General features: G+C 47.9%; 1 protein-coding gene across 6 annotated transcripts in view; it reads right to left on the reverse strand.

The window, feature by feature from the left end:
* NRP2 (neuropilin 2) overlaps positions 1 to 23,620 on the reverse strand; it is a 116,844-nt gene that overhangs the window by 84,162 nt on the left and 9,062 nt on the right. For 5 of the 6 annotated variants that reach the window (XM_058707846.1, XM_058707827.1, XM_058707837.1 and 2 more), the window contains exon 2: positions 16,197 to 16,374. In XM_058707846.1, the coding sequence (XP_058563829.1) occupies positions 16,197 to 16,374 (178 nt within the window). Of the gene's footprint in view, positions 1 to 16,196; positions 16,375 to 16,787; positions 16,876 to 23,620 lie in introns of those variants that run through there. The other variant, XM_058707855.1, reaches the window with a different exon arrangement.

The raw sequence follows: 23,620 nt of genomic DNA on the forward strand, positions 1-23,620 counted from the left end.
GGGCTGGAGCTGCTTCAGATTCTGTGTCTCCCTCTCTCTCTCTGTCCCTCCCCCACTCACACTCTCTCTCTCCCCCTCAAAAATAAACAAACATTAAACAACGTTAAAAAGAAAAAGTGAAAAGATGGTTCGTTTATAAACAGCATCATATCTAAATGTCCAATGGGGGGGGGTGGTAAATCAGTTTTGTGTTTATAAAATGGAATACTCCACTGCCATGGTAGGTAATGCTGTGGGTCTAGATATTTTGTTCTTATGGGAAAAGGGCCATGCTGTATTGTTAGGTTTAAAAATAGATTTAAAAAAAGCATGTGTTAAAAACATATACATATACACATTCTTACATATACATAAAGAAAAATGTCTGAAAGACTACCTACTAAAATATTAACAGTAATGAGATATATATGGGTGGTGACATAATTGGTAATTTCTCCTTCCTTCTTTGTTCTCTTCTATTATCTGAATTGCTTACAGGGGGCTTGAATTTTTTAAAAAGCCACAAATATATAAAATAATGCTGCTTCCATTAGGGTTTTTTTTCATGGTGACAGATGGTAACCACACCACGGCGGTGAGCATGGCAGAATGTATCCAATTGTGGAATCGCTCCGACGTGCACCTGAAACTGACATAACATCGTATGTCAACTGTACTTCAGGAACAATAAAGACAGAATAGAATAAAAGAAAAGGAAAAATAAAACAAAAAAAAATTCTTTTTTTCAAAGTGGGAGAGCTGAGAAAAATAACCCAGCTCTCAGAACACAGTGGATGAAAATGTAAATACCCTCATCATCATCACCACCGCCATCATCACCTGTCTTGCGGAACCGTGGTGGGGACCAAATGAGACACGGCACTGGGTCACCTACAATAGTGCCAGGGGCATGGCCCACACTCGGTAAGTATTTAAACACTTTTTTTTTTAAAAGACCACCAGATACCTCCAGTGTTTCTGTTGCCAGTGTTTCTGGAAAGGACAAAGAGAGGCCCTGACGTCCCACTGGCTGGTTCATTAGAAAGGGAGGGTTTTATCTGGTTGCCTAATCACCCATGGAGTAATTTAGGGGATTAACACAATCAGCGATGAAGTGGGGTTACCTAACAAACGCCATAGCTGTAAGCTGGCCTCAATTTACTCAGTGAATATACCACCCCAAGTCCTCTCCTGTAAATGCTGGCAGCTACGAATACATCCCGACGTATTTACACACGCAGAGAGAGTGAACGAAGGGATGCATTTTTTGAAAAGGGTTCACATACATCAATCACATTATAAATTTTCTTTCTAGAGCTTGTCATTTAAAGGACCCCTCTGGTGAATCCTTTTGTGAAGCAAGTAATCAGCTCTTACTTAAACTCCTTAGAAAAACCAGATTTTCCTCTTAGGTTTGCTTGAGGGGAAAGGGACCCAGAGTTACAGTTGGGTGGCTAATTGCCGCCCCCTCCCTCCTCCCCGCCCCCACTTCCAGTGCCCGTGATCTGCCCCGTGGACAGGCCCCAGTTAACCACCAGGCCTTGTGGCTCAGCTTCCTGCATAAAGGGCACACACCAGATGACATGTTGACTTCACACAGAACGTCTCACTTACGTCCTGTGTGCCTGACTCATTTGGGGAAATTTTTTATTATTAGGGATTTGCTACAGCTGCAGTAAATCTCCTTAGAAATTTCAGTGTTGTCAGGTTCATTTGGAAGAGCTCACAGAGGATTAGGAAGTTGGTGGCCTCGGAATAAATACGGTTCCGCATCTAGCATCTGATACCCAGCGTTTGTTTGGTAAAGGAATCTGGGCTCTAAACTCGGGGCTCACCCCAGCGACAGTCAGGTAGGATAACCCGCAAAGCCGTTCCTCTTCGAACACATTATTCATTTTCCGGAAGAAAACATAAACCAGCTAACGGACATATTAACTACTGTGTTTGCATTTCATTATTCGTAATCTCCCTCAAATGAAAAAATTCCTTCCAAAGCTTTCACGCTACCTTTTGTTATTTTATTCATTTATTTACTTTGCTAAGCCCAAGTAGCCACTTCCACTCCTACCTTTCTCTTTCTCTCCACAATGGTTCCTGAGTGCCTTTTTACTTTTCTCCTCACAGATTCCGCTATCTGCATGTTGAGCATTTGTCGAGAGAACGTTTTCTGTCCGTTCATCCTCAACTTCAAAGTCTTAATTTCTCTCCCCAAACCCGCATGTGGGGCGTGGGAATCTTGACGGCAGAATTAATTTTCAGAGACCACGGGAGAGGTATGAAAAAGCAACAGTCTCATCCTTCCTCTCATCACTAAGGCCAACAGGAAAAGGGGCTTTCTGCTTTCCATAACTCTATCCACACTTGACGCTTCCCAGCAGGCCACCAAAACGCTGGGTTAGCCAACCGAGCCTGTGCTAGAAGATCCACTACACATCAGAGCCCCTGTGCACACCCAAATCCTGAAGCCACAACCTTTGCCAATCAGTCAGTGCCTCCTTTTATGCGTATCACAAATGATTAAGACCGCACACTCTGCACATGGCAAGCTCCTTCCAGCCTCTGGGCCTTTGCACTTGCTCTTCTCTCTGCCTGTGATACTCTGCTACCTTTTTCTACGGCGGGTGCCGTCTCATCCTTCTAGGGGCAAATGTCACCTCCTCAGAGAAGCCTGCCCTGACCACCCTATTTCAGACAGCATACCCTTATTCTCCAGCTCACCACCGTCTTATTGCCTTTATAGCTATTCATCGGTACAGGTCTTGTCAATATACTTGTTTATTTGTTTAGAATCTGTGTCCTCACTAGATTGAAGGCACCATGAGGGTAAGGATCTCACCTTTGTGCTGCTGAACCTCTCGTGCTTGCACAGTGCCTGGAGGGCTCACAGTTTTTTGTGGAGTGAGTAAACAGATGAGGGACCTAAGGTTGGTGAATTCTGAAGAATTCACTCTGTGATGACGTTTCCTGAGGGGTTGGCTACACTGGGTCCATTTTGTGGACTTTGCCTTTGTGTTCTAACACATTCCCTGAGCTATTCTGGTTTTATCTGGAAACCGAAATGTTGCCTCATGACTCGAAAACACGAAATATAACATTTTGAGTGGAAGAAACATCTCAAATCATGCTGACAGCATTTTCACTATTAGCGGCAAACAAATCAACTATAATTAAAATGCTGTCAAAGTGATTTGAGATTTTTCTCACACTTTCAAAGTTCCATATTTCATGAGTAGATTATGGAGGCCAGAGAATTTACCACCTCCTGGAGTGCCTTTCTTCTGGGAAGCTCAAAGACATCTACAAACACTGTCTTATTAATCCTTACATTAAAACCTGCAGGGAAAATAGGAGGAAAAAACAATGCTGTCATGTACAACTTCTCGGTGAAGAAGCTGCCTAAGACACAAAGATACCGTGGGCAGGTCTGCAGGATGCTGAAGTCTCTGGTCCATTCAAGGCCAAAGGCAGGTCACCTGGTCTCCAGCTCAATAGTGAAATCCAGCCTCAATGGAAAAAGTAGCTCACTGTCAGGGCACATTTTTTTAAATAGCAATTGTCATTTCCTGGAATTTCTCCCTTTCATTGGGGCTACCCATTTCATACGAAGCTGGAACATCAATGGGAATATCAACGGGAAGAAGTACCGATCATTTATTGAGCATTTATTATGGGCTAGACCCCTGTTTAGATAGTCCTTGGTTTAATCCTCAGTGAATACACACTGCACCTGTTATAGCTACCACCCGTTTACAGATGCAGAAACTGAGGCTCAGAGAGGCCAAGTGACCTGCCCAAGTCTGAGGCAGGCTTTACCCCCAGGTGGTCTCACCACTGGGCAAACTGGCCTCGCCTCCATTCTTTTGTCTCACTATTGGATAAAGATCTGAGCGCAGTAAGAATAACAGATTGCCACAGTACAATACCATTAGAAGGTACTGGGTATAAAGAAACCGCCTGGTTTCAGTTAGAAACTTAACAGAATCTTGCTCTTTTTATTTAGCTGTTTTGTTTAAACAAAGCCCACAGGACTTGCCAAAATTAATAGACAAATCTTACCAATAGAAGCAGTGAGCAGATTTGGAATTCATGGTTTCAAGATCCACCCAGCTCTGCTTTTAAGTGTTCAGATGGGATAACATATTAATTTTTGCAAGTGAAGTATTTTTATAAGCGCATATATACCCATATGTGAACATATGGTCCATCGAGTGAGAAAACAGTACCCTGTGTATTTATAAGCTCTTAAAGTATCATCTAGAGCATGTATTCTTAAGCCCGTGGATTTCCAGTAGGGTCCGCAGATGAGTTTCAGTAGGTGAGGGAACCCTACAAGTCAAACGCAGAAATTTTGTGTTTGTGTATGTGCACATTTTCCTAGGTCTGTGACAAAAATAATCTTAACTCACTGTTATACAGAAACATATCTGTCTATAAATAAGCGTGTGTGTTCTGAGAAGTGTAGTACATGGGCTTTGTGGGTACACCCATCCAGTTTCCAGCACTCATTAGTGGCCTGACTGCAGGCAAGGCATTTCACCTCTCTGAATCTCAGCCTCTTCATCTATAAAATGGAAAAAATAATAGTCCCGCCTTATGGGATTGTGGGAAGGACTGCCAAAGTACATACAAGCCCAGAAGAGTCCCGGGTGCCTTAGAAAGTCACCGGGAGACACCGGCTATTTTTACTAGTCCTCCTGTTTTTATAAAGCGGGGTGGCGGACGTGGGGGAGAGAAAGGTTACATACACGTGATGTCGTGGAAACTGAACACGTGGAGATGGAATGAAAAGTCATAATGGTAGAGACAGTCTCGGTGCCCACCCCCCCCCCCAACCTCAGTGCTAGCAGTGGGGGTTTCTAAAAATCCTCCTTCCGTACAAATCCATCAATAGTGCTTCAGTTACTTGAGTTTTTGCGATTTCCTTTCCATCTCATGTTTCTGAGCCCAGGCTAAAATCAAACAACCTGGGCCTTTCCCCTCCCCCCACCCCCCCCTACCCCCCCCCACCCCCACCCCCCCCCCCCCCCGCTCCCCACCTACAGGTGGGTCTTGAACAACCACCCAGCCTCCCTCTGTTTGGTGTGTTAATGCATGTCAATAGCTCAGCACAGTGCCTGGCACAGAGCAAGTACTCAGTAAAGAAATGTTCGTCATTACTGCCGCTATTATTACTGTTGTTATTGTTATCATTTGTGAGATAACTACGGGACTCAAACGGTGCCAAGACGCTACATCTGTTTGCGTATTTGTGTCGGTGCTGCTGCCTTTTTAACAGCGACTGTTGGCAGTTTCATTTTCTTCCTTCATTTCTTCCCACCGCAAATCTCTGATACGCGGAGGTTATCCGCAGTCCCCGCACAGCCAGGGTCATCGTGCCTCTTTAGAAAGGAGGAAATCTGACCACCCAGCAAAGGAAGTATGTGAAGAAAATAACCCAAAACAAACCGAAGGAATGATTCCAGAAAACCTTGAAGGCAAGAAAATGGAAACTACAAATAACATCTATTTATAATTGCTGGTTGTTTTCCGCAGAAGCCCTGGGATGATGGAGAGGGGCCCGCCGATCTCATTGTTCCTGACAGAGCAGGCTGCCAAGAACGCCTCGCGACATGAGGAAGGAGGCCGCTCCAGACAGGGCGTCTGATAAGTCTCACTGAGGATGAACTTTCGGAGAATTAAGGGCACACAACAAAGCCTCCAGCACTTTTCCCCTGACCCCCTGGCTGAACACCACTTCCCCCACTGACCTGGCTCCCCAGCAAGACACATTCCTGAGGCTGTATGGCCACAGATCTGTTCCACTCCCGGACCAGCGAGCACTCTGGAGGCTGACTTGGGTGGAACGTGTTTGCTTATGTAAGGACTGATTTTCTAGGCAAGCAGTGCCAATGTGAAGTTTAAGGCTGCTGGGCAGGCTCTTTTCGGCACGACGGTTGGGTCTTTTTTCTGTTTGCTGTACATGTCTATAAAATCCTCACTCTGCAGTTAGCTTAAAGGGCCCCTTGTTAGCATTTGGTAACGATACTAGAGTGGGAAGGAGGTAAGAGGAGCCCATAATTTATGTCTGTTTACCAGTAGGCTGGCGCTTGGATGGGAAGGTGAACCCCAGCAAGGCCAGAGACTGCCTACACTGTCCTACGCTGGCTTGGGTCAATCAAGCTTGCGTGCCTCAGTTTGCCTCATCTCATAAATAGGAATCATGCCTCTGTGACTGGTATCCACTAAGGGGAAATCGGAGCACACCATCCCAGGGCTTGGCATGCTGGCAGCATCCTTGCATTTGGCCGGGCAGACAGTTCCCTCTGGAACAGGCGATCACTAACCCTGGCTCCCAGAGGGTCTAATTGTGAGAGCAAATCATAACCTTCCCATCTGTCCGAAAAATGGGAGCCTGCTGGGAATGAGGCACACTGGGCACCGGGGAATCAAACACTGCGTCAGAAAAATGTTTTTCTAAAGGTTTGGGCTCCCAACCATTTTTTCTATCCCCCCTTTGCTGGCATCCAGCCTCCATAACAAAACTTAGAAAATACAAAGCTTGCCTGAAAAATGTACCACGCAGAAATGCAAGCAGGGGACAATTTGGGAGTACGTGGCTGGTGTGATGGGCCCCGTCCTTGGATTTCACTCACTGCAAGCTTCAGGTTACAGAGTTCAGAGCCTCTCCGGGCTCCAGCGGCAGACTTGTCGCCATTGTGCAAAAAAAGCACCGTGGTGTGGAAATGACGGGCCTGCGCGAATGTCCAAGCAGGAAGGGCTGCTGCCACGCCAGGGTGGAGATTCTGAATATATGGCCAGTCGGCTGGAACGGCTTCCACCTCTCAAGCCGCCGCTGGCTAACTGTGCTCTCCTCGATGGCTGTGTTGTGCAGGCACTGTGGCCGCAACAGGCGCAAAAGCAGCCCCCTCTACCCGGTGCACGTGGCAGCATGCTCCGCTCCCCGTCACAGACACGGCCCTCTATTCTGAAAGAACTGGCCGGCATCTGTCGGGGGTGGAAGGAGGGAACGTTCGGGAATACCGGGTTCTCTTGGCCGGAGGTTCCACAAGACCAGGAGGAAACAGGTCTAGAAAGGACGCCACCTTCTAGGAGAAAGGGAACCAGATTGCAGGAAGTCTCCCAGCAGGATGGGAGCAGGCTGAGTCAGACTGTGAAGGACCTTTATACATCCTACAGCCGTCACAGGCTGCTTGCTTTGGGCAGGAGCTGCTGGCTGCCTGGCTGCACGGCCCTCATGCCGTCGGGGGGTGGGGGGGGGGGGGGAACGCTGGTGCCAGGGGTGAGCTGTGAGGGCCACACAAGGTAAGGGGCCTGGTGGGCAGGAGGGCAGCAGAGACCCCCAGAAGAGGAGTCAGTCCCCCACCAACACCCAGCCGCCTGGCCCTAGGCTTAGACCGAATCCCGAATCTGCCTGGACCTCAGTTTCCCAGTGGAGAAGACCAAAAATAAAACAAAAAAAACCAAAAAAACCAAAAAAACCCCAACTTTCTTACCCTCCTACCACTCTCAAAGGGATGACACATAGATAAATCACTTTGAACTTTCAGATGAAAGGTGCTCTATAAACTCCAGGTCTCATCAACCGTAATTGTTACGGTAATTATTTTAATGATAATAATGATGATAATGGGAGAAAGGGGGGGGCGTGGGGACGAAACCTCCTACCTTGAGACAAAGAAAAACTCTTCCATTAAAACCTGCATCACGATTCCTTCTGCTTCAAGCTCTCAACCGTCTCCTTCAAACTGCCAATTCCTGGGCTGAAATATTATTTACTCCTTTCCTTCCCAATAAAACAATTATTTGTTCCACTGTTCTCCCGCTCGCTCACTCTCCGGTGTGTCTGGCTTCGCCCTGACAGCTCAGCCATGGACTGTTTACATGTCTCGCTCACCTCCAAGACTCTGGTTCAGCTCCATTGACACTGAAGGCAGGAGAATTCTCTCTGTGTGAGGAATCAATTACTTCCGCTGACACTCTATTACTAACCCTCACATCTTCAGATTCCAGCTGCAGAGTGAGGCGGTGGGGGGATGGCAGAGAATTTGAAGAGGATGGCGAGGGGGGCTGGAGGGGACCGGGAGGTGGATGACAGGGAGGCAGAGGAGACCATCGACCGAGAGGCAGGCCTCCACCCTGTATTTAAAGTCACAGATCTCTCTCTCCTTGACTGCCCTTTTGGCATCCAGAGGGGACTGCATGGCAGAAAGAGGCAAAGAAAAGGAATAAAAAACAGAAGAGGACAGGAAAAGACTCATCAAGGATGTCTAAGGAAATCAGAGAGGCCCCAAATACCTAAGGACAGGAACAGCAGGTGACAGCTCTAGGTAAATAAAGGCAGCTTTCGGTGGTGGCTTTCCAATCCCAGCTCTACCCTTACTGTCTGTGAGATCGCTCAGGGCCTCGGTGTTTCCACCTGTTAAATGGGAACAACAGTAGTACCCAGTCCATTATATATAGACCGCCAGGATGCTTGGCTACAAAGTTAGGGGGGAAAAAAAGCATATACAATCATGTGGATTTTATCGCATGAAGTCCTTTGCCAGCTTTCCAAACCTAAGCCCGGTTCACATGTTTTTCTGTCTTCTTTTTAAAAATTTTATTCTGACCCAGCTAACATTTTTCAGGGATTTTCCCTCTAGGAAAAAAATTCTGATTATGTAAATTAAATACAACCATCTACTCTGCAATCACTGAGATGAGTTGTGAGGCCCTAGGTTTTATAATGAAGGTCGATTATGGAAGCTCTTTTCTAGAGGGAAAGACAAGGGCAGCTAATATGTATATATTTTTTTTCGGGGATGATTTATCCAGGCAGAAGTACAAGAATGGAATTAAATTATCTATTGAGTTTCTCTTAATCCAAAGGTTTCAATCCCCCTGTCACCGAAAAGGACAAAGAGAACACATTATTTTCTATAGGACTTATAACTATAGGCAAATACACAAATCCCTTTTTAGAAAAATCTGATTTCTTCACTCGGTCTGTTTCCTTCTCCTCTCTATCCCCTCCACACCCTGAGCTCCCACTGAATTTCTGAAGACAGACTCTCACCCGGTGTAATTAGCCGGGAGAATTACACGCAGTTACATGGGGTAAGATGCTTGCCCTCTGGGACCTCTGGCTTCAGAGAAGGTGCCAGGGTTGAGAGGCAGAACAAGTGGGATTGTGTATGAGAAAACCTCAAGTGATTTTCTCAATCAGGAGATAAAAACGCATTGTTAGGAAGGACATCCACAGCGAAGCTTGCATTTGGAGAGTTGTGATTGCAACATCGCATATTTAAAAACAAACTGCCAAAAATAACCCTTGTCCCAACTGCTCTTTAACCTTGGTAGGAGGAGGAGCACAGTCTGTGATGTTTTTTTTTTCCCCACTTCTTTAGCAAGTTAAGTTGCTGGGTGGAGTCCTTGGTCAAGGTTGGTGAGCTGGGGTCTGCTGCCAGCTGAGCTCCAGTCAGCAGGACCGTCCCGTTATTGCACCACGTACCTGCAGGGGGATCTGTTTCTGTCATTAGGCAGGGTTGTTGCAATACAGAAGAATATTGCTGCTCGTTGGTTCCTTGGGGGAATCAGAATATTTCTGTGGTTGGGCAGGCAGTAAATCTATAATAATGTCATGAGTAATCAACCTGAGGCTCTCTCCGGAGGGCAAGACACTCTCCTGAACCAGAGAATTTATACTCTGCTTCGATTTCCAGAGACTCAGGTGGACACCAGCCGAAACCACACCTCCAGTTGGGCAATGTGGCCTCCTGCCCTCTATTCTTAGGAAAGAGATACGTGTTCAGAGAGAGTACTGTGTAGGAGTAAACTGGCAAGTGGAGTTTAATCCAGTGTTTTCTGGACTTTTCCAGGCCAAACCCCACATTCAGGCATTAACTCAGGGTTGGGGGGGGGGCGTGGATCCCTGGATATAGAGTACAAAATTGTAAAGACGCTGGCCAGGGAGGGTGAGAGCAGCAGAGAGTCCTTAAGATCTTAGTTTTTCCTACTTCCTGACCCAGCCCCTTCTCCGAGATGGTAGACGCCTGGCCAGGAAATAAAATTCAATAGCATTGCTTAGGCACCTCTTCACTGAGAACTTTTGTTGATCAGCAAGTCACAAGGATGGCCCTTCAATTACTGTTGTTCCCAAAGGCATCAAATTCTTTCCCCTTCTCATCTTTGGCATGATTCTCTCCACCTGGAGAGCCAGGGCGCACACACTCCCCCTGTCTGCCTAACTTCTTTGGGATTGGTGCAGCCATCACTTCTTCCAGGGAGCCTTCCCTGATCTCCCCAGCCTGGGCTGGGTCTCAGTGCTGTGGGCTCACATTACTCGCCTATGCCGTATCCTCAGTCAGCAGGCACAGTGCTGCGGGGGTGGGCAACAGAGCATAAGAGCGAACAGCCCAGGTTGCAAAGCAGGGTACTCTGGCTTCAAATCCCTTCTCTGCCTTTTTCCGTGAATGGGACCTTGGGCCAGATGCTTAACTGCTTTTAAGCCCAAGTTCCTTCTTCTATAAAATGGGAAGAGTAACAGTGACTTCACATTTTTTGGAAGCAGGGATCAAATGAGATGATATATGTGAAGCACTTAGCAAAGTGCCAGGCTCAGGGGTGATGCTCCAGATGTAGTAGCTTTATCACGAGTAACCACATTTTTTTTTCACTTGCTCCCAAACCCGAAGTGCCACGAAGGCAAAGAATACGATTTGCCATCGCTGCATTCGCAATGCTATCATCTCTTGTGGCACATCATGGGTGTTTAATAACTGTGCGTGAATGCATCATCTGTTGCCATTTGGGTGGTGAAAGGCCGAGTCACAGAGAGCCTAGTGACTTCAGTGAGCCTGTGTCTCATCTTCCCGTTGTTACTATGTCACATCACAGGCTGGGCGAATGGGGAAGACAGCTCTGTCTGCCTTTCAACGCAGGTTCATGCCATGCTGACCTATGTCCTGGCATCTCAGATGTAAAAATACCAGTGAAACAATCATTTGCACGTGCCTGCTTGGTATTCCAAGACCAGGTGTCTAGAAATGAAGTATGTGGTCCATGCCCTTAGAGGATTTACACGCTCAGAATACAACATATTGACCGCATAGGAACCAAAGGCAAGCCAGCAAATCAAGGAAATACACAATGCTCCGGAGCTCGGCACTGGGACCCATAAAAGAACTAGAGGAATCAAGGAAATGGAGGGGAAGAGGAGGGGAGTGCGCAGGTGGACACTAGGGAGGGGAGAGGGAGGAGGGTCCAAGCACTGGGCGCTCACAGATCTCATACAGATAAGGTTGTCTTTGGCTGTTGACTGGAATCAAGGCTACTCACTGAGTGCAGAAAATCATTGCTGGCTGGGTGGGGAGGGGCTAGATTATTAAGGTCTGGTCTGTTCCCTCTGTTTACTATCGTCAATTTATCAGCCTGGGAAACCGCTACCTTTCAAAGATATCGCCCGCTACTTTAGTAGAAACAGACACATCTTCTAAGATTTAGAGGGCTCCTCTGGCCGTAAATAAATACAAGAGCACCTTAGCTAGAGGCCAAATGTCCCTAAACCTCAAAAATGCAGAACATGGGTGGCCTTCAGGGGATGGTTTCAGCCTTGAGCATCTCCATCGATGCCGGGGACCCCGAGCACTGCTGTTCTTATACTTTGTCCCTGGGGGTGTGCCTCAGTCCCGGCTGTGCCACGAGCTTGGCCAACGGAAGCAAACCAGACATGCTGGCCCTGGGGTTACACTGGTTTGGGGCAGAGCTGAGACCCCAGAACCAAAACTTCCCAATAGACAGCAAGACTTCCTGAAGCAAAATCTGTACAACACAATAAAAGAGTAAAACAAGTCAAAAGAGGAAGGGTCCAGGAGGCAGGGGTACACATAACAGGAAGTGACAGCAACAGTACTGATAGAAAAAAGCCACACACGTCCCCATGACAAAGTACAAAGATGCCCACACGGTGGCTCATTCATCATGTATCCACATAAATAAGATGCAGGAACCTTGCAATGCAGTTATCATCGCACTTTTGCAGACGAGGCAACTGAGCCCTGGGAAGTTGAAATGGTCAACCAACACTCAAATCTCAACCTGTCTGATCGAAATAGGACAGTACCTGACCTCTGTCACATAAAGTGAAGTTTACAATTAGAAGCCTGAATCATCAAGAAAAAGGTGACTCTCCTTAGTATTGGTTTTGTCTAAGAAGACAGGGAAGTGTGGCACATGATTTAGAATGTTCTCTATCAGAAATTCTTTCAAAAAAGGACATTAGAGCTTTAAAGGAGTATGCTTGAGTATCTAAAAATTCCACTCGGATTCAGCGCTACTCTTCAGTGCCGCGAGGTAAATAAGGTGGTGCTGCGCTGAACACGCGTAAAATCGTTAGCGTAAACTTCTTGTGGGTTTTTTAGCAAAAAATGTTTTTTAACAAGACTTTTTTTTTTAACAAGCAATGTCCTTTCAGGTTTTCCTGGTGGTTTGTGCGCTTTGTGGAGCACGTTTTTGTTTTTACTTAAAAAAAATTTTTTTTAACGTTTATTCATATTTTGAGAGACAGAGCGTGAGTGGGGGAGGGGCAGAGAGGTAGAGGGAGACAGAACCCGAAGCAGGCTCCAGCCTCTGAGCTGTCAGCACAGAGCCCGACGCGGACCTCGAACTCACAGACCGTGAGATCATGACCTGAGCTGAAGGTGGACGCTTCACCGACTGAGCCAACCAGGCGCCCCACGAAGCACGTTTTTCAAGACACCCATCTGGAAATGACCCACTCTTAACGGGACCCAGACTCTTGGTTTTGGTTTCCTTTGAGCCCCTGGGATGGGGTCGGGTGCCACGCCCACATGAGGACTCATGAATAAGCTGTGTCTCACACCCAGGTGGGGGCTTTTAAAAGACGTATATATTTTAGATTTCAGAAATAGAGAAAGATTCAACTCTGTGTACATCTGTTCCTAAAGCCCTAATGTTCAGCCTCTTGTCTGATGACTCAGGTGAAAGGCAGCCGTATTCTCTTCCTCACCACAGGGAATGGGTGGCTTCTGCCCGTTTGCTCAGATGGCCCTGAGTCCTGCCCTTTGGTAACTCGGCCACATCAACGTGGCAGGGCCACCGGGGCCTCTGGTCTCTGCCCACAGCCGGTGGTGAATAGGCCCCAGAGCAGCCTGTGGGCGCTGGGGGTTTGGATGCCTGCTAACAGCCCGTGGGAGGAGTTGGGGACCTCACCACAGATGGCGGTGGCCTTGGATTGCACTGACTCAGGCAAAGTTGAGGCTTGTGAGCGAAAGTTTCCAAGCAGACAGCAGGCTTAAGTGGAACCAAATTAATAAGTGACCGTTGGGGGGAAAAGGTCTGTCTGGAGTTTATTCATCAACGGCCTTGACCTTTGGGTTGTCGATTTTAAGGGACAGAGAGCCAAGGGTCCAGGGGCCACTGGCCGGGGCCTGTTCCTGGCTCACGGGGCAACCGCTGCAGTTGACCTCATACACAGGAGGGAGAGGGGGAAACACGAGGGGGAGGTGCTGGCCGCCGCCCTTTCTCCACGGGGGGGGGGGGGGGGGGCTGGCTTTCTTCTGCCGCTCTTACTCACTTCCCTGTTTTGCAGGGGTGCTGCCGCTGAGCCCTCTCACCAGGAGGACGGCTCTGGCAGTTTTCTCTTGGTAAGCATCCACGCTATGGGCCTTGAGAGCCAAGTCCAATTTGAAGCATGCACCGGAAATGAAAAGAGAAAGGAGTCTAATTTCCTTCGGTACTAAGTGCTTTCCAAACCCAGGAGCTCCCTTAGAACGAAAAGGAGAGAGGGCAAGAGAGGAGGAACAAGACAGAACTTCGAGGACTTCAATTAGGCTAATTGTTCCTCTCACAAGCAAGTGACACGAGGCAGTTGGCTGGGGGGGGGGGGGGGAGCCCACTTATTCTGAATGCAAACGGCCGGGGAATGTTAAAAATACCTTGCAGAGTGAGAGACTTCAGAGAACCGGATGTGTCTTTCTAAATACAAAAATTAACAAGAGTGACAGGGAGACAGGGAGAGGAGGGGAAACGGGGGAGGGAGAGAGAATTAAGGATGAGGTTAAGTAGCGGAGGCTTGACCCCAACAGAGCCTTCTTGACAATTTGGCGCTGGGGAAAAGAGACCCCAGAAAGATTTTTCTCTGACCTTCCTGACCTTTTTGGTTCAAGCCGGAAGCATCCACGGGGGAGTGGGGAGGAAAACAGGAAGCTACTTAGTAGGGATGATAAGCCAGATGATAACCTGTAACTTGCCTGCTTCCCCTGCTCCAAGTCGAGTGCGAGGCAACATCCTTGTCCCCTTTTTGCTGCCAGAGACTCCAGCGACCTGAGTTCTCCCCATCCCTAGGGCTGAGTCCTGTGTGGGAAGGTGGACCCTGCAGCCCCAAACAGGGCAGGAGCGTGTTTTCCTGGCCTTTCACGCTTCCCAACACGTGTGAAGTCACGCTCACCAGCTCCCCGACTTTTTCCTTCCCAGAGCCATGCCTTCTCCCCACTGCCACTATGAATATACATAAGACGACCTCTTAGCAATTTCCCTGGGAGATTTGCTGGCATAAGCATAACAGAATTTGGCCCTCAGTTGACAGAGGTGCTTAGTCAAATTTCCCTGAGCACAGACCCAAGCTCTCTGTGCATCACGCTTCAGTCCATGCCAGCCGTCTGCAGCCCAGCCAAAGGCACCAGGAGCAAAGACACCCGACAGAGGAGCTCTTCTAACAGACACCCTTGCTAATGTCCACTGCGGGGAATCAGCAGGCTTGAGATGCCGTAAAAGTATTATCAGGCTGTGCATTTAACTCAGACAAAGAGGAACTTATGAGTTACCCTAAGTCATCCACTGGGTCAAGAGTAGGTCTGGGATTAGAAAACCCATCTTATGACTCTTCGTCACATGAGGCCTCATCCATCCCGGAAACCCTCGGGTTTTCCGTGAAGACTACCTCTCGCTAGGAGAAAGCCATTATGTAGGTGTGAAGCAGTCCCAGGAGGATAACAATGCCATCGATTCACCGCCTCACAGCCTAGCCCTGGTTAAAGAGGGGCCTGTCTCCTGCACAAGGATGCGCTGGCCTGGACGTAGGCCCTGCTCCCTTGCACCTTTCTCGCCCGCTGGCCCCGTTAACTTTTCAGTACTTGCAACACCTTGGTCACAAGGAATGTCCAGACTGCTCGTGAATCATAAGGGGACACTGAACACCCATCAGAGCACTGGCACATCACAGGTGCACGTTTGGGGCAGAACGTGATCGTCGGCACATTCTTTCCTGCACGGAAAACTCGCGCTATTGTTTCAATGAGTAAGGACTTTCAGATAGAGCCCACTAGACGGTACAAAGCACGTTTACATTCTTGACATTACAATGCTACCTTCCCCTTCCCCTTCATTTAAGGGACCTCGGTGTCAAGGAGGCATTTCTAAAGCACTCACAGTTGTCCAAATGTCCACTTGGTATCTCCCAAGCTACACATTCCCAAGGCGGCAGGGCTGACGTTGTGAGACCAGCTGAGCTGTCTTGGGTAACTGACAACGTCTCTGGGCTTCAGTATACAAGTCCTGACAGCACCAGCTTCCCAGGGCCACCGTGAGGACTGGATGGATTGCTATTTGTAAAGCAATTAGAATGGAGTCTCTTAACTAAGTCCCTAACACTGGCTTCGAGACTCTAACTGGTGCAGCACAGACAACAAGAGTCAACGTGAATCTTCGACCTACCAGTGTAGCCTCCGATTTTTAACTCGCTTGCAGCTGCTTCCTCAAATAGCAGCCAGATCCTTCGGGGCTAGTCTCCGCTGGGGGGGATCTGGCTACTAGTTTATCAAGGAAGCTGGTGGGGTTTCTGTGTGTGGTGGCAGCGGTGGAAATGGGGAGATCTCCAGGGGGAAAGTAAATCCCAAAGTCAAGAGCTGGCCTACTGTAGTCCAGCCCCTGCCTCCAGATGGATTTCTCCCTCACTGCCTCCTTTGAAGATGGGGTGCTACTCCCTACACTCTTCACTCGGGAAGGCTCTTTCTTCCATGCTATGGGATCCACTGGGCTTTTATTTCCCCTGAAGGAGAACCTCAGCTTGAGGTTTCCTCCCAACCCCCCACCGGTGTCACTGTTCAGCAGGTGCTGGGGTCGGGGGTCCTGCCATTAGATGGCAGAGGTGGCGGGAGGGAGCCCCGGGAGGTGGTGGGAGTGTGGCTCACGGATGCCCAACGGCACAGCATGGTGCTTACTTGCAATCGTGCTTCTCAATTTCGAAGTGAGGGTTGAAGTTGAGGACGATCTTCTGGTTAGGTTCAGGGGCGTAAACAATCCACTCGCAGTTCTGGTGGGAGGGGTAATCCTGGGGGTAACCTGGGGAGGTGATATAGCCAGCATCTTTGGAATTCAAACGACCTCCACAGGCTGAGTCTGAAAGAGAAGGCAAAGAAGCCAGAGAACTTCAAATATGCTACAGCCTTCCACCGCCCCCCCACCCCCCACCCTGGTTCTTTTCGCTACCAGTGGCTGATTAAAACCGTCTTACAGACCTTTTATGGCAGTCCAGAAGACTAACCTACTTACTCATTCAGTGGAAGAGATTATTTCAGCTCATCTTCCCCACCCCACTCACCCAACTGCACACACACACACACACACACACACACACACACAGACGTGCTCACAATTGCACACACTCCTCAAATTAAAATATTCCAGAAAATGATCATAAATATACTTAATTACATGGTCTGAGATTAACAAAAACAAGAGAGCTGCAAACATAACATGCCCCCTGCCTTTTCCTGTCTCCCCTCCTTGGCCCGTCTTCTTCTGATGCAAACCTCTCATCTCTATCTTTATCTCATAAATCCTTCATTTCATTCGGTGTGTCCCAGCCCAGCCCAGCCCAGGCAGCCAGAAGTAACGGCTCCAGGAACTGACAACAGTGGTTTTGTGGGGCCGACCCACAACCGAGCCTGGTAACAATTACATGTGATGGGGAAGGAAGCATTTTCAGCTTTGGGCCAGAACGGGCCCTGGAGGGTGATTTTAGCTGCTTCTTCTTCTTCTTCTTCTTTTTTTAAGAAAGAAAAAGCAAAAACCCCAAACATTTAATTCCACATACACCACAAATTTGATTTATTATTTCATTATGCACCGAGTGGAAAAAATCTGCATCGCAGAATTCACTGGCTCTGACCTCACAGTTTCGACAAAAGTGCTTTGTGCTTTTCTCTCGCTTTCTACCCACTGTCCCTCCTGCCCGGTCACCACCACCAGGGTGTGCTGCTGCTTTGTCCGGCGGCAAGCAGTAACCAGCCATTTGAAAGGAGGCTGCAGGGGATGTAAGGGCCCCCACCTTCCCAGCGGTGCCTGGCTGGAGGTAAACAGCTTCACGTGAGCCAGGAGGCGAGGGGGCGACTTCAAAGGCAGACAAGGTGGGCGCTGACATTTGAAGAATCTCCTGTACTGGGGAGTGAAGTTCTGTCATCCCCAGGAGGGGTTCCTGGGGAATGGGGGTTTTGCTTAACACGACAGTAGAACAGAAGACGGGAAGGCACAAGAGCCCTGGAAATATTCAGAAGCCTCCTGGAGACCTTCCTGAGATGCATGCCTCTCTTAGCATCAATCACGATTTAATATTGCCATCTGCATGGAGCAGCATGGGCCCGTGAATTATGTATTACGGCTCAGCAGCCACCCTACAGGACGGGGTCTTTCTCCCGTGTTCACTCTTTGAGGGAAAGGGTCATGCATTTTTTAACTCTACAGGTGCACTTTACTATCCCCCATGTCTGTTGGCATTACTGTCTTCCAGACCTCTGCTTTAGATTACCAGCCTGACGGGCTTTAAATGCATAAAAGATGGGCACGCCGCACAATGGTGGTTGGGACACACAAATCCACACAAGTAGCCTTTTAGGCATCGTGCCTCCGAGAGCTCAAACTGTGCTGTGCTGAACTGCCCAGAATCTAATGGATTCAGGTTCCACTTCCTACTGGGTGGAAAACAAAAGCAGGCCATTTCCTCTGCCTAGCAGCGGCCACATCATCCTCTAACGAATGACCCCGCACCCTCCCCAGTCCAGCAGGACAATGGGCCCAGCCCTCCCGCACAGACAGAGAGGAGGCCAGCAGTGAGGCCCGGTGCCACCCACTCCTCTGCAGCCAACCCCCACAGGCTGCCCCGGTGCCCGTGCCACCGCCATGTCGGGCACCCGACACCTTGCAGCAAGTCACGCTGTGGCCCATTGGTGCTGGCTCATTCATGCACGTGAAACTGGCTGAGAGGGACCCTCTGAGAAAGCAGCGGTGTGGGGGCTTCGATCACCAGCTGCTCTTACCACGCTAGCAGGAGAGGGAAGTTTCAACTGGGTACCCCTCCTCTGGCAGCTATTTTGCTGAAGAGTATTGCCCTGCCGCACACTCACCCCAAACCGCGCTTTTCGCCTCGGACCTCATCAGAGGGAACCTGAGCTGAGCTCCTGTTTAGTAACTGTTATGGTTTCCACATCATCCACCCTCTCTCCCTCCTTCTCCCACCCCTGCCCTGCTTCTCTCCAGCTGCTCCTGAAAGAAGAACTTCTCCTCCTCAATTTTCCACTCCGCCCCCCCTCCCCCCACCACCAAGTTCAGGCTTTTAGTAATTAGACCGGGCACACATCATCAGCAATAAAGACAGGAAACTTCCTCATAGGCAGGTTTCGTTTCTCATCCACACCAGGAGCAATCATTTTCCCACTCAGAAAACACTTTTAAATGATACAGAACCCATGGCTGGTAGTCTGTATTTTCCACGGTAAAAACTTAACTGAAAGATAAAGGAGTAACACATCTCTTTCTGTCCTTTCTTTATCTGAAGAAAATCAAGGTGCTTTATTAAAATTTTTGAAAACTCATTACAACATCTGCTTTGCTTTTGTGTGGTTAACCCTTTCGATACCCAAACATTTATAAACTCACATTCTTGTGTGGATGGCCCTCACACTCAGAAACACACCCAAACGTGGATATTGCACATATATCGGGTACGTAGACATATTAGAAAGTCACACTTCAGTCCCGCACACACTTTCACACCCTCTCATAAAATATCACACATCATTTGCGCAGACATATATCCACCAAGATAAATACTAGAATTTCTGTCTCTATTTTTCTTGGAGAGAACTGAATTCTTGAAATATATCAGTAAAACTTGTAAGGAAAACACACTTAATCCCTCTACACCTCCTCTTGATCATTGATATTTCATATCCAGGTTTGGGGGCCCTTCATTTCTTAAATACAAAGACACCCCCAACCGAAATGAGCTGGACTTTCTTCTGAAGATCTATACCATCTATTACCTTGGAGGCCTGTATTGTGTCCCCCTGTATTATGTGGAACAGCATAAATGCTCTCTGTCCGGTCTCAGAGGAGTTCAGCCCAGGCAAAAGAGAGTTGAACTCAAGGGCAAACCCCTTTAGGCCAGTCTCCACATACTGAAGGGGAGTTGACCCTGGTGAAGTTTGAGCTACTGAGCCTGTTTGGTGAGTTAACAAGGGACTTCTTTCTCCAACCCTTCTGTGAATACCTTTCACCTGGGGCAAATTCATTTCCCAAAGAGGAGCGGGCAAACCCAGGCCTGGGCTGTTCAGAGGGGGTTTTCTCCTACATCTGGGAGGGAAGCCTGAGGGATGAGTCAGCTCAGGCCAGATAAAGACCTCGGAGGCCCAAGAATAAAAGGATTAAAGTGACACCTCTAGATGTAATTGGAAAGAAAGTCCTAAAGTCACAAAGGCCTGATTTTTTTTCCTCCAAGATGAGTATTTAGCTGTTTTTATTTCACATATGAAATGTCAGATTATTTCGGACATCTGTATCTTTCTCTCTTTTTTTGTTTTTGTTTTCTCTTCCTCCGGTGCCCTTGGTTTTTTTTTTTTATTTTTTATTTTTGGGACAGAGAGAGACAGAGCATGAACGGGGGAGGGGCAGAGAGAGAGGGAGACACAGAATCGGAAACAGGCTCCAGGCTCCGAGCCATCAGCCCAGAGCCTGACGCGGGGCTCGAACTCACGGACCGCGAGATCGTGACCTGGCTGAAGTCGGACGCTTAACCGACTGCGCCACCCAGGCGCCCCCGGTGCCCTTGTTTTGCTGGTCACCTAAGTATCATCTGATGCTGCCTGCAGGTAAACTGGCTCCTCATCTCGGTAAAGGGATTTTGTATTCATCCACTTAACAATTCTAAGGTGCTCTGCCAGCCTCGGAAGGAACTCGCCCTCCTACAGAACCCAATTTAGGACAAACCGTAGTTCCTCCGTAACATCAGATTTTTAGGAAGTCATAAGGAATAAAAGAAAATCTTAAAAAAAAAATCTGGTCACCTTCTAAGGAAATTCAACAGAAGTTGTTTTAAAGGAACACTCTATGGCTTAACCTTGACAGCGGGATTCACTAAAAGAAGCCTGTTGTGAGTACTTTAAAAAAAATTTTTTTTTAACGTTTATTTATTTTTGAGACAGAGGGAGACAGAGCGTGAACAGGGGAGGGGCAGAGAGAGAGGGAGACACAGAATCTGAAACAGGCTCCAGGCTCTGGGCTGACAGCACAGAGCCTGATGCGGGGCTCGAACTCACAGACCGTGAGATCATGACCCGAGCCGGAGTCGGACGCTCAACTGACCGAGCCACCCAGGAGCCCCATGAGTACTTTTAAATAATTAGAATGGCAATGGCTTACTTCAGGACAGGGAGAGACACCAGGTGACACCAGGCGACAGAAAGCTGGCAGTCCCACAGCAAAGGGAGAAAAATCAGATCACCTGGGTTAGCCGAACTGAAAAAAAAAGTCCTGGGCAAAAATGGACGTTTAGGACTTGCTGAAGGTGGGATTGGAGAGTCCGGCTGTTGTCGGAGGTGGGTCTGGGGTAACGAAGCGGGGTGGGGTGGTCTGAGAGTAGTTAAGAGGGGACACGGCACTTGGATTCTTGGTGACCTTCCTGGGTCTCAGCTTCCTAAACTGTAATTCAGTGAGTGGGTTGAATGAAGTGGGATGAAGCGTGTAGTTTTAAAAATTCTTCTTAGAAGGTGTTTGTTTTCTCTTTGGATAAAACTCTACCCAGAACTCCAGTGTCCAAAGCAGAGAGAAGTGGAGCTCTCTTGGATGCAGGAGGTAGGGTGACGAGAAGGGGTGTTGAGTCTGGGCCCCGCAGTTCCCTCATCACCTCTGAGGGGCTTTCTCCGTAAGAAGATCGGGCTTCTTGGAACAGGACGTGACACCCACCGAACTAGGCGTCAGTTCCCTTATTACTTTAAAATGCCTTGTGAAAGAGAAGGAGTAGGCTGATTGGAAGACACCTATTTCTTTTTCTTTTTAAGTTTATTTTTATTTATTTTGAGAAAGATACAGACAGCAAAAGGAGGAGGAGCACAGAGAGAAGGAGAGAGAATCCCAAGCAGGCTCCACACCATCAGCACAGGGCCGATATGGGGCTGGAACTCACTAACCGCAAGATCATGACCTGGGCTGAAATCAAGAGTCGGACACTTAACCGATCGAGCCACCCAGCCACCCCAAACATCTATTTCTTGTATGTACCTGAGGGCCATACACTTGGTGGAGAAAAGCAGTCGGTCTCATTTCCTATGAAAATACTGTCCTTTATTTATTAAATAATTTATCCTTTGTCCACAGCATGACCCCATCCTGTTTCCACTTCTACAGCATTTCCTTCTTTAAATTATTAGTAGCAAGGCAAAGAAGAAGCTCTTTCTCTACTTGAAAAGAGAGACGGTTGTCACCTTGCCACTTGACTAACAAGAAGCCTTGTCTTCAATATGGTCTCACCATGGGCAAGCTGTGTGACCTTGGGTAAGTCAGTTAACACTTCTGAGCCTTTGTTTTCTCATCTGTAAAATGAGGGGAGTGATTCTAAAGGTCAGTTCCAGTTCTAAAATGCAAAGCCTGTATAATGAGGTGAGGAAAAGATCCTATGCAACCGATAGGTGGAACCAAAAATTTAAAGACTGGTCTCCCCTCCTAGAGAACAAGACATTTGTTCAAGGTGTCACTTCTGCTTCCTCTGTTTGGTAAGCCTTGAAACAACCTCTAGGATTTTTCCGATGAACATGCCTGTCTTGCATTATGGAGAGTTCAAATGTCTCTTTTAATCACATTAGCTCTACTGACGTGAGTTTCTCTCCTTAACTGAGTCTGTGGCTGCATGCTTAATAAATAGTGTGGATGTTCAGCAGTGTGTGTGCGCGTGTCCACAACAGCAATGCATAAAAGGAAAGCCCAAGAAGAGTTTCTTCAAATCCCTTGCCTGAATCATCTAAGTCCTCCGCTCAGGGTTTTAACCAAATTTTGCTCGCTAACCCCGGATAAGCTGCTTTTTAAGAGTTATTTCTGGGAGCCGAGGCTGGATTTTGTTTTATTCAAAGCGACTTCAGTCTGTCACAAGACAGTCTCATAAAATCTGTATCTTGGCTTAAGCTGGGAAGAAATGAACCGATCCATCAGCCTAGGAATGTGGCTGTTTGACCACTTCCTAAGGCAACTGGGAGGGGATTCAATCTATTCAATTTATGGGGCCGGGTGCCATTGAGTGATGTACTCCTGAAGGCACAGCAAATGGAAATCTCTGTGAACTTTTGCAGTGATAAAGTTCAAAATCTGAATAAAAGAACCTCTGGGAGGACAGGATGGAGGGGATGAGAGAGAGGGAATGAGGCCAGCCTGTGAGCATGGAGAGAGGAGTGAGGAACCAGGCAGGCTTTTGCTTCGGAAACACTTCCCGTGGATTCAGAGGGGACAGAACTGGAAATTGGGTCTGGAAGTAGGACCTTTGGAAAGTCTTCCCCCCTTAATCTGGATTCTAAAAATGAACCTTCATTTCAGTGTTACAACATAAGTTCGATGCGATGACCCCCTCTGACCTCGAATCATGCCACCTGTGGTAACCTTGTTATTTGTCATCTTATATCAGAAACAAATGCAATTCCAATAGGGCAGTCAATATAATAGCATTAGTTTATATTTATGTCCACTCTTTTCCAGCCCTCATTGCAAATGCAATTTTGATGCCCTTGATGAGAGATCTGGGATTACAATTCCTGACCATTTCAACAGACATTTGGGGAAGGAAATGGAAGAAGAATAATTTTGAGGTCTCTCTCCAAAAACCAAAGGAGAATAAAAGGTAATATAATATTTTTTTCCATTTATTTTGATTAACTGAAGGCTTATGTTGAAACGTCAATGGCTCCCCATTGGTTAGTGAATGAAATCCAACTCCCGAGGCCTGGCAATGGGGCCTTGCATTTAGCCGAACCTATCATTTCCGACCTTCTTTGCAATCATTTCCCTCCACACGTTCTAAACTGCAGCTCCTGAGTGTTCCCCAAATACACCAGTGTCCATTCCTCTGCTCCCATCTTCCCCTATTACACCTTTTCCAGCTCTAATGCCCATCCATCCTCTCCCCCCGGGCTCAGATGTGACCTCCACCCTTCCCTCCCTGGTGTCTCACACCAAGACTACTGTACCCCCCTCCCTGTCTGGAACCTCTGAGACGGAAGCTCTTTAATGTCCTTCTAAGGCGTGTGAGGGCTCCGGAAGGCCTTATCTGTTCTTCTCCACCGCAGCAACTCAAGGGTGTGACTCCTTCCTCGGTGAACTTTATAGGATC

The sequence above is a fragment of the Neofelis nebulosa genome, chromosome 2 (assembly GCF_028018385.1).
Source record: "Neofelis nebulosa isolate mNeoNeb1 chromosome 2, mNeoNeb1.pri, whole genome shotgun sequence".
Taxonomy (NCBI): domain Eukaryota; kingdom Metazoa; phylum Chordata; class Mammalia; order Carnivora; family Felidae; genus Neofelis; species Neofelis nebulosa.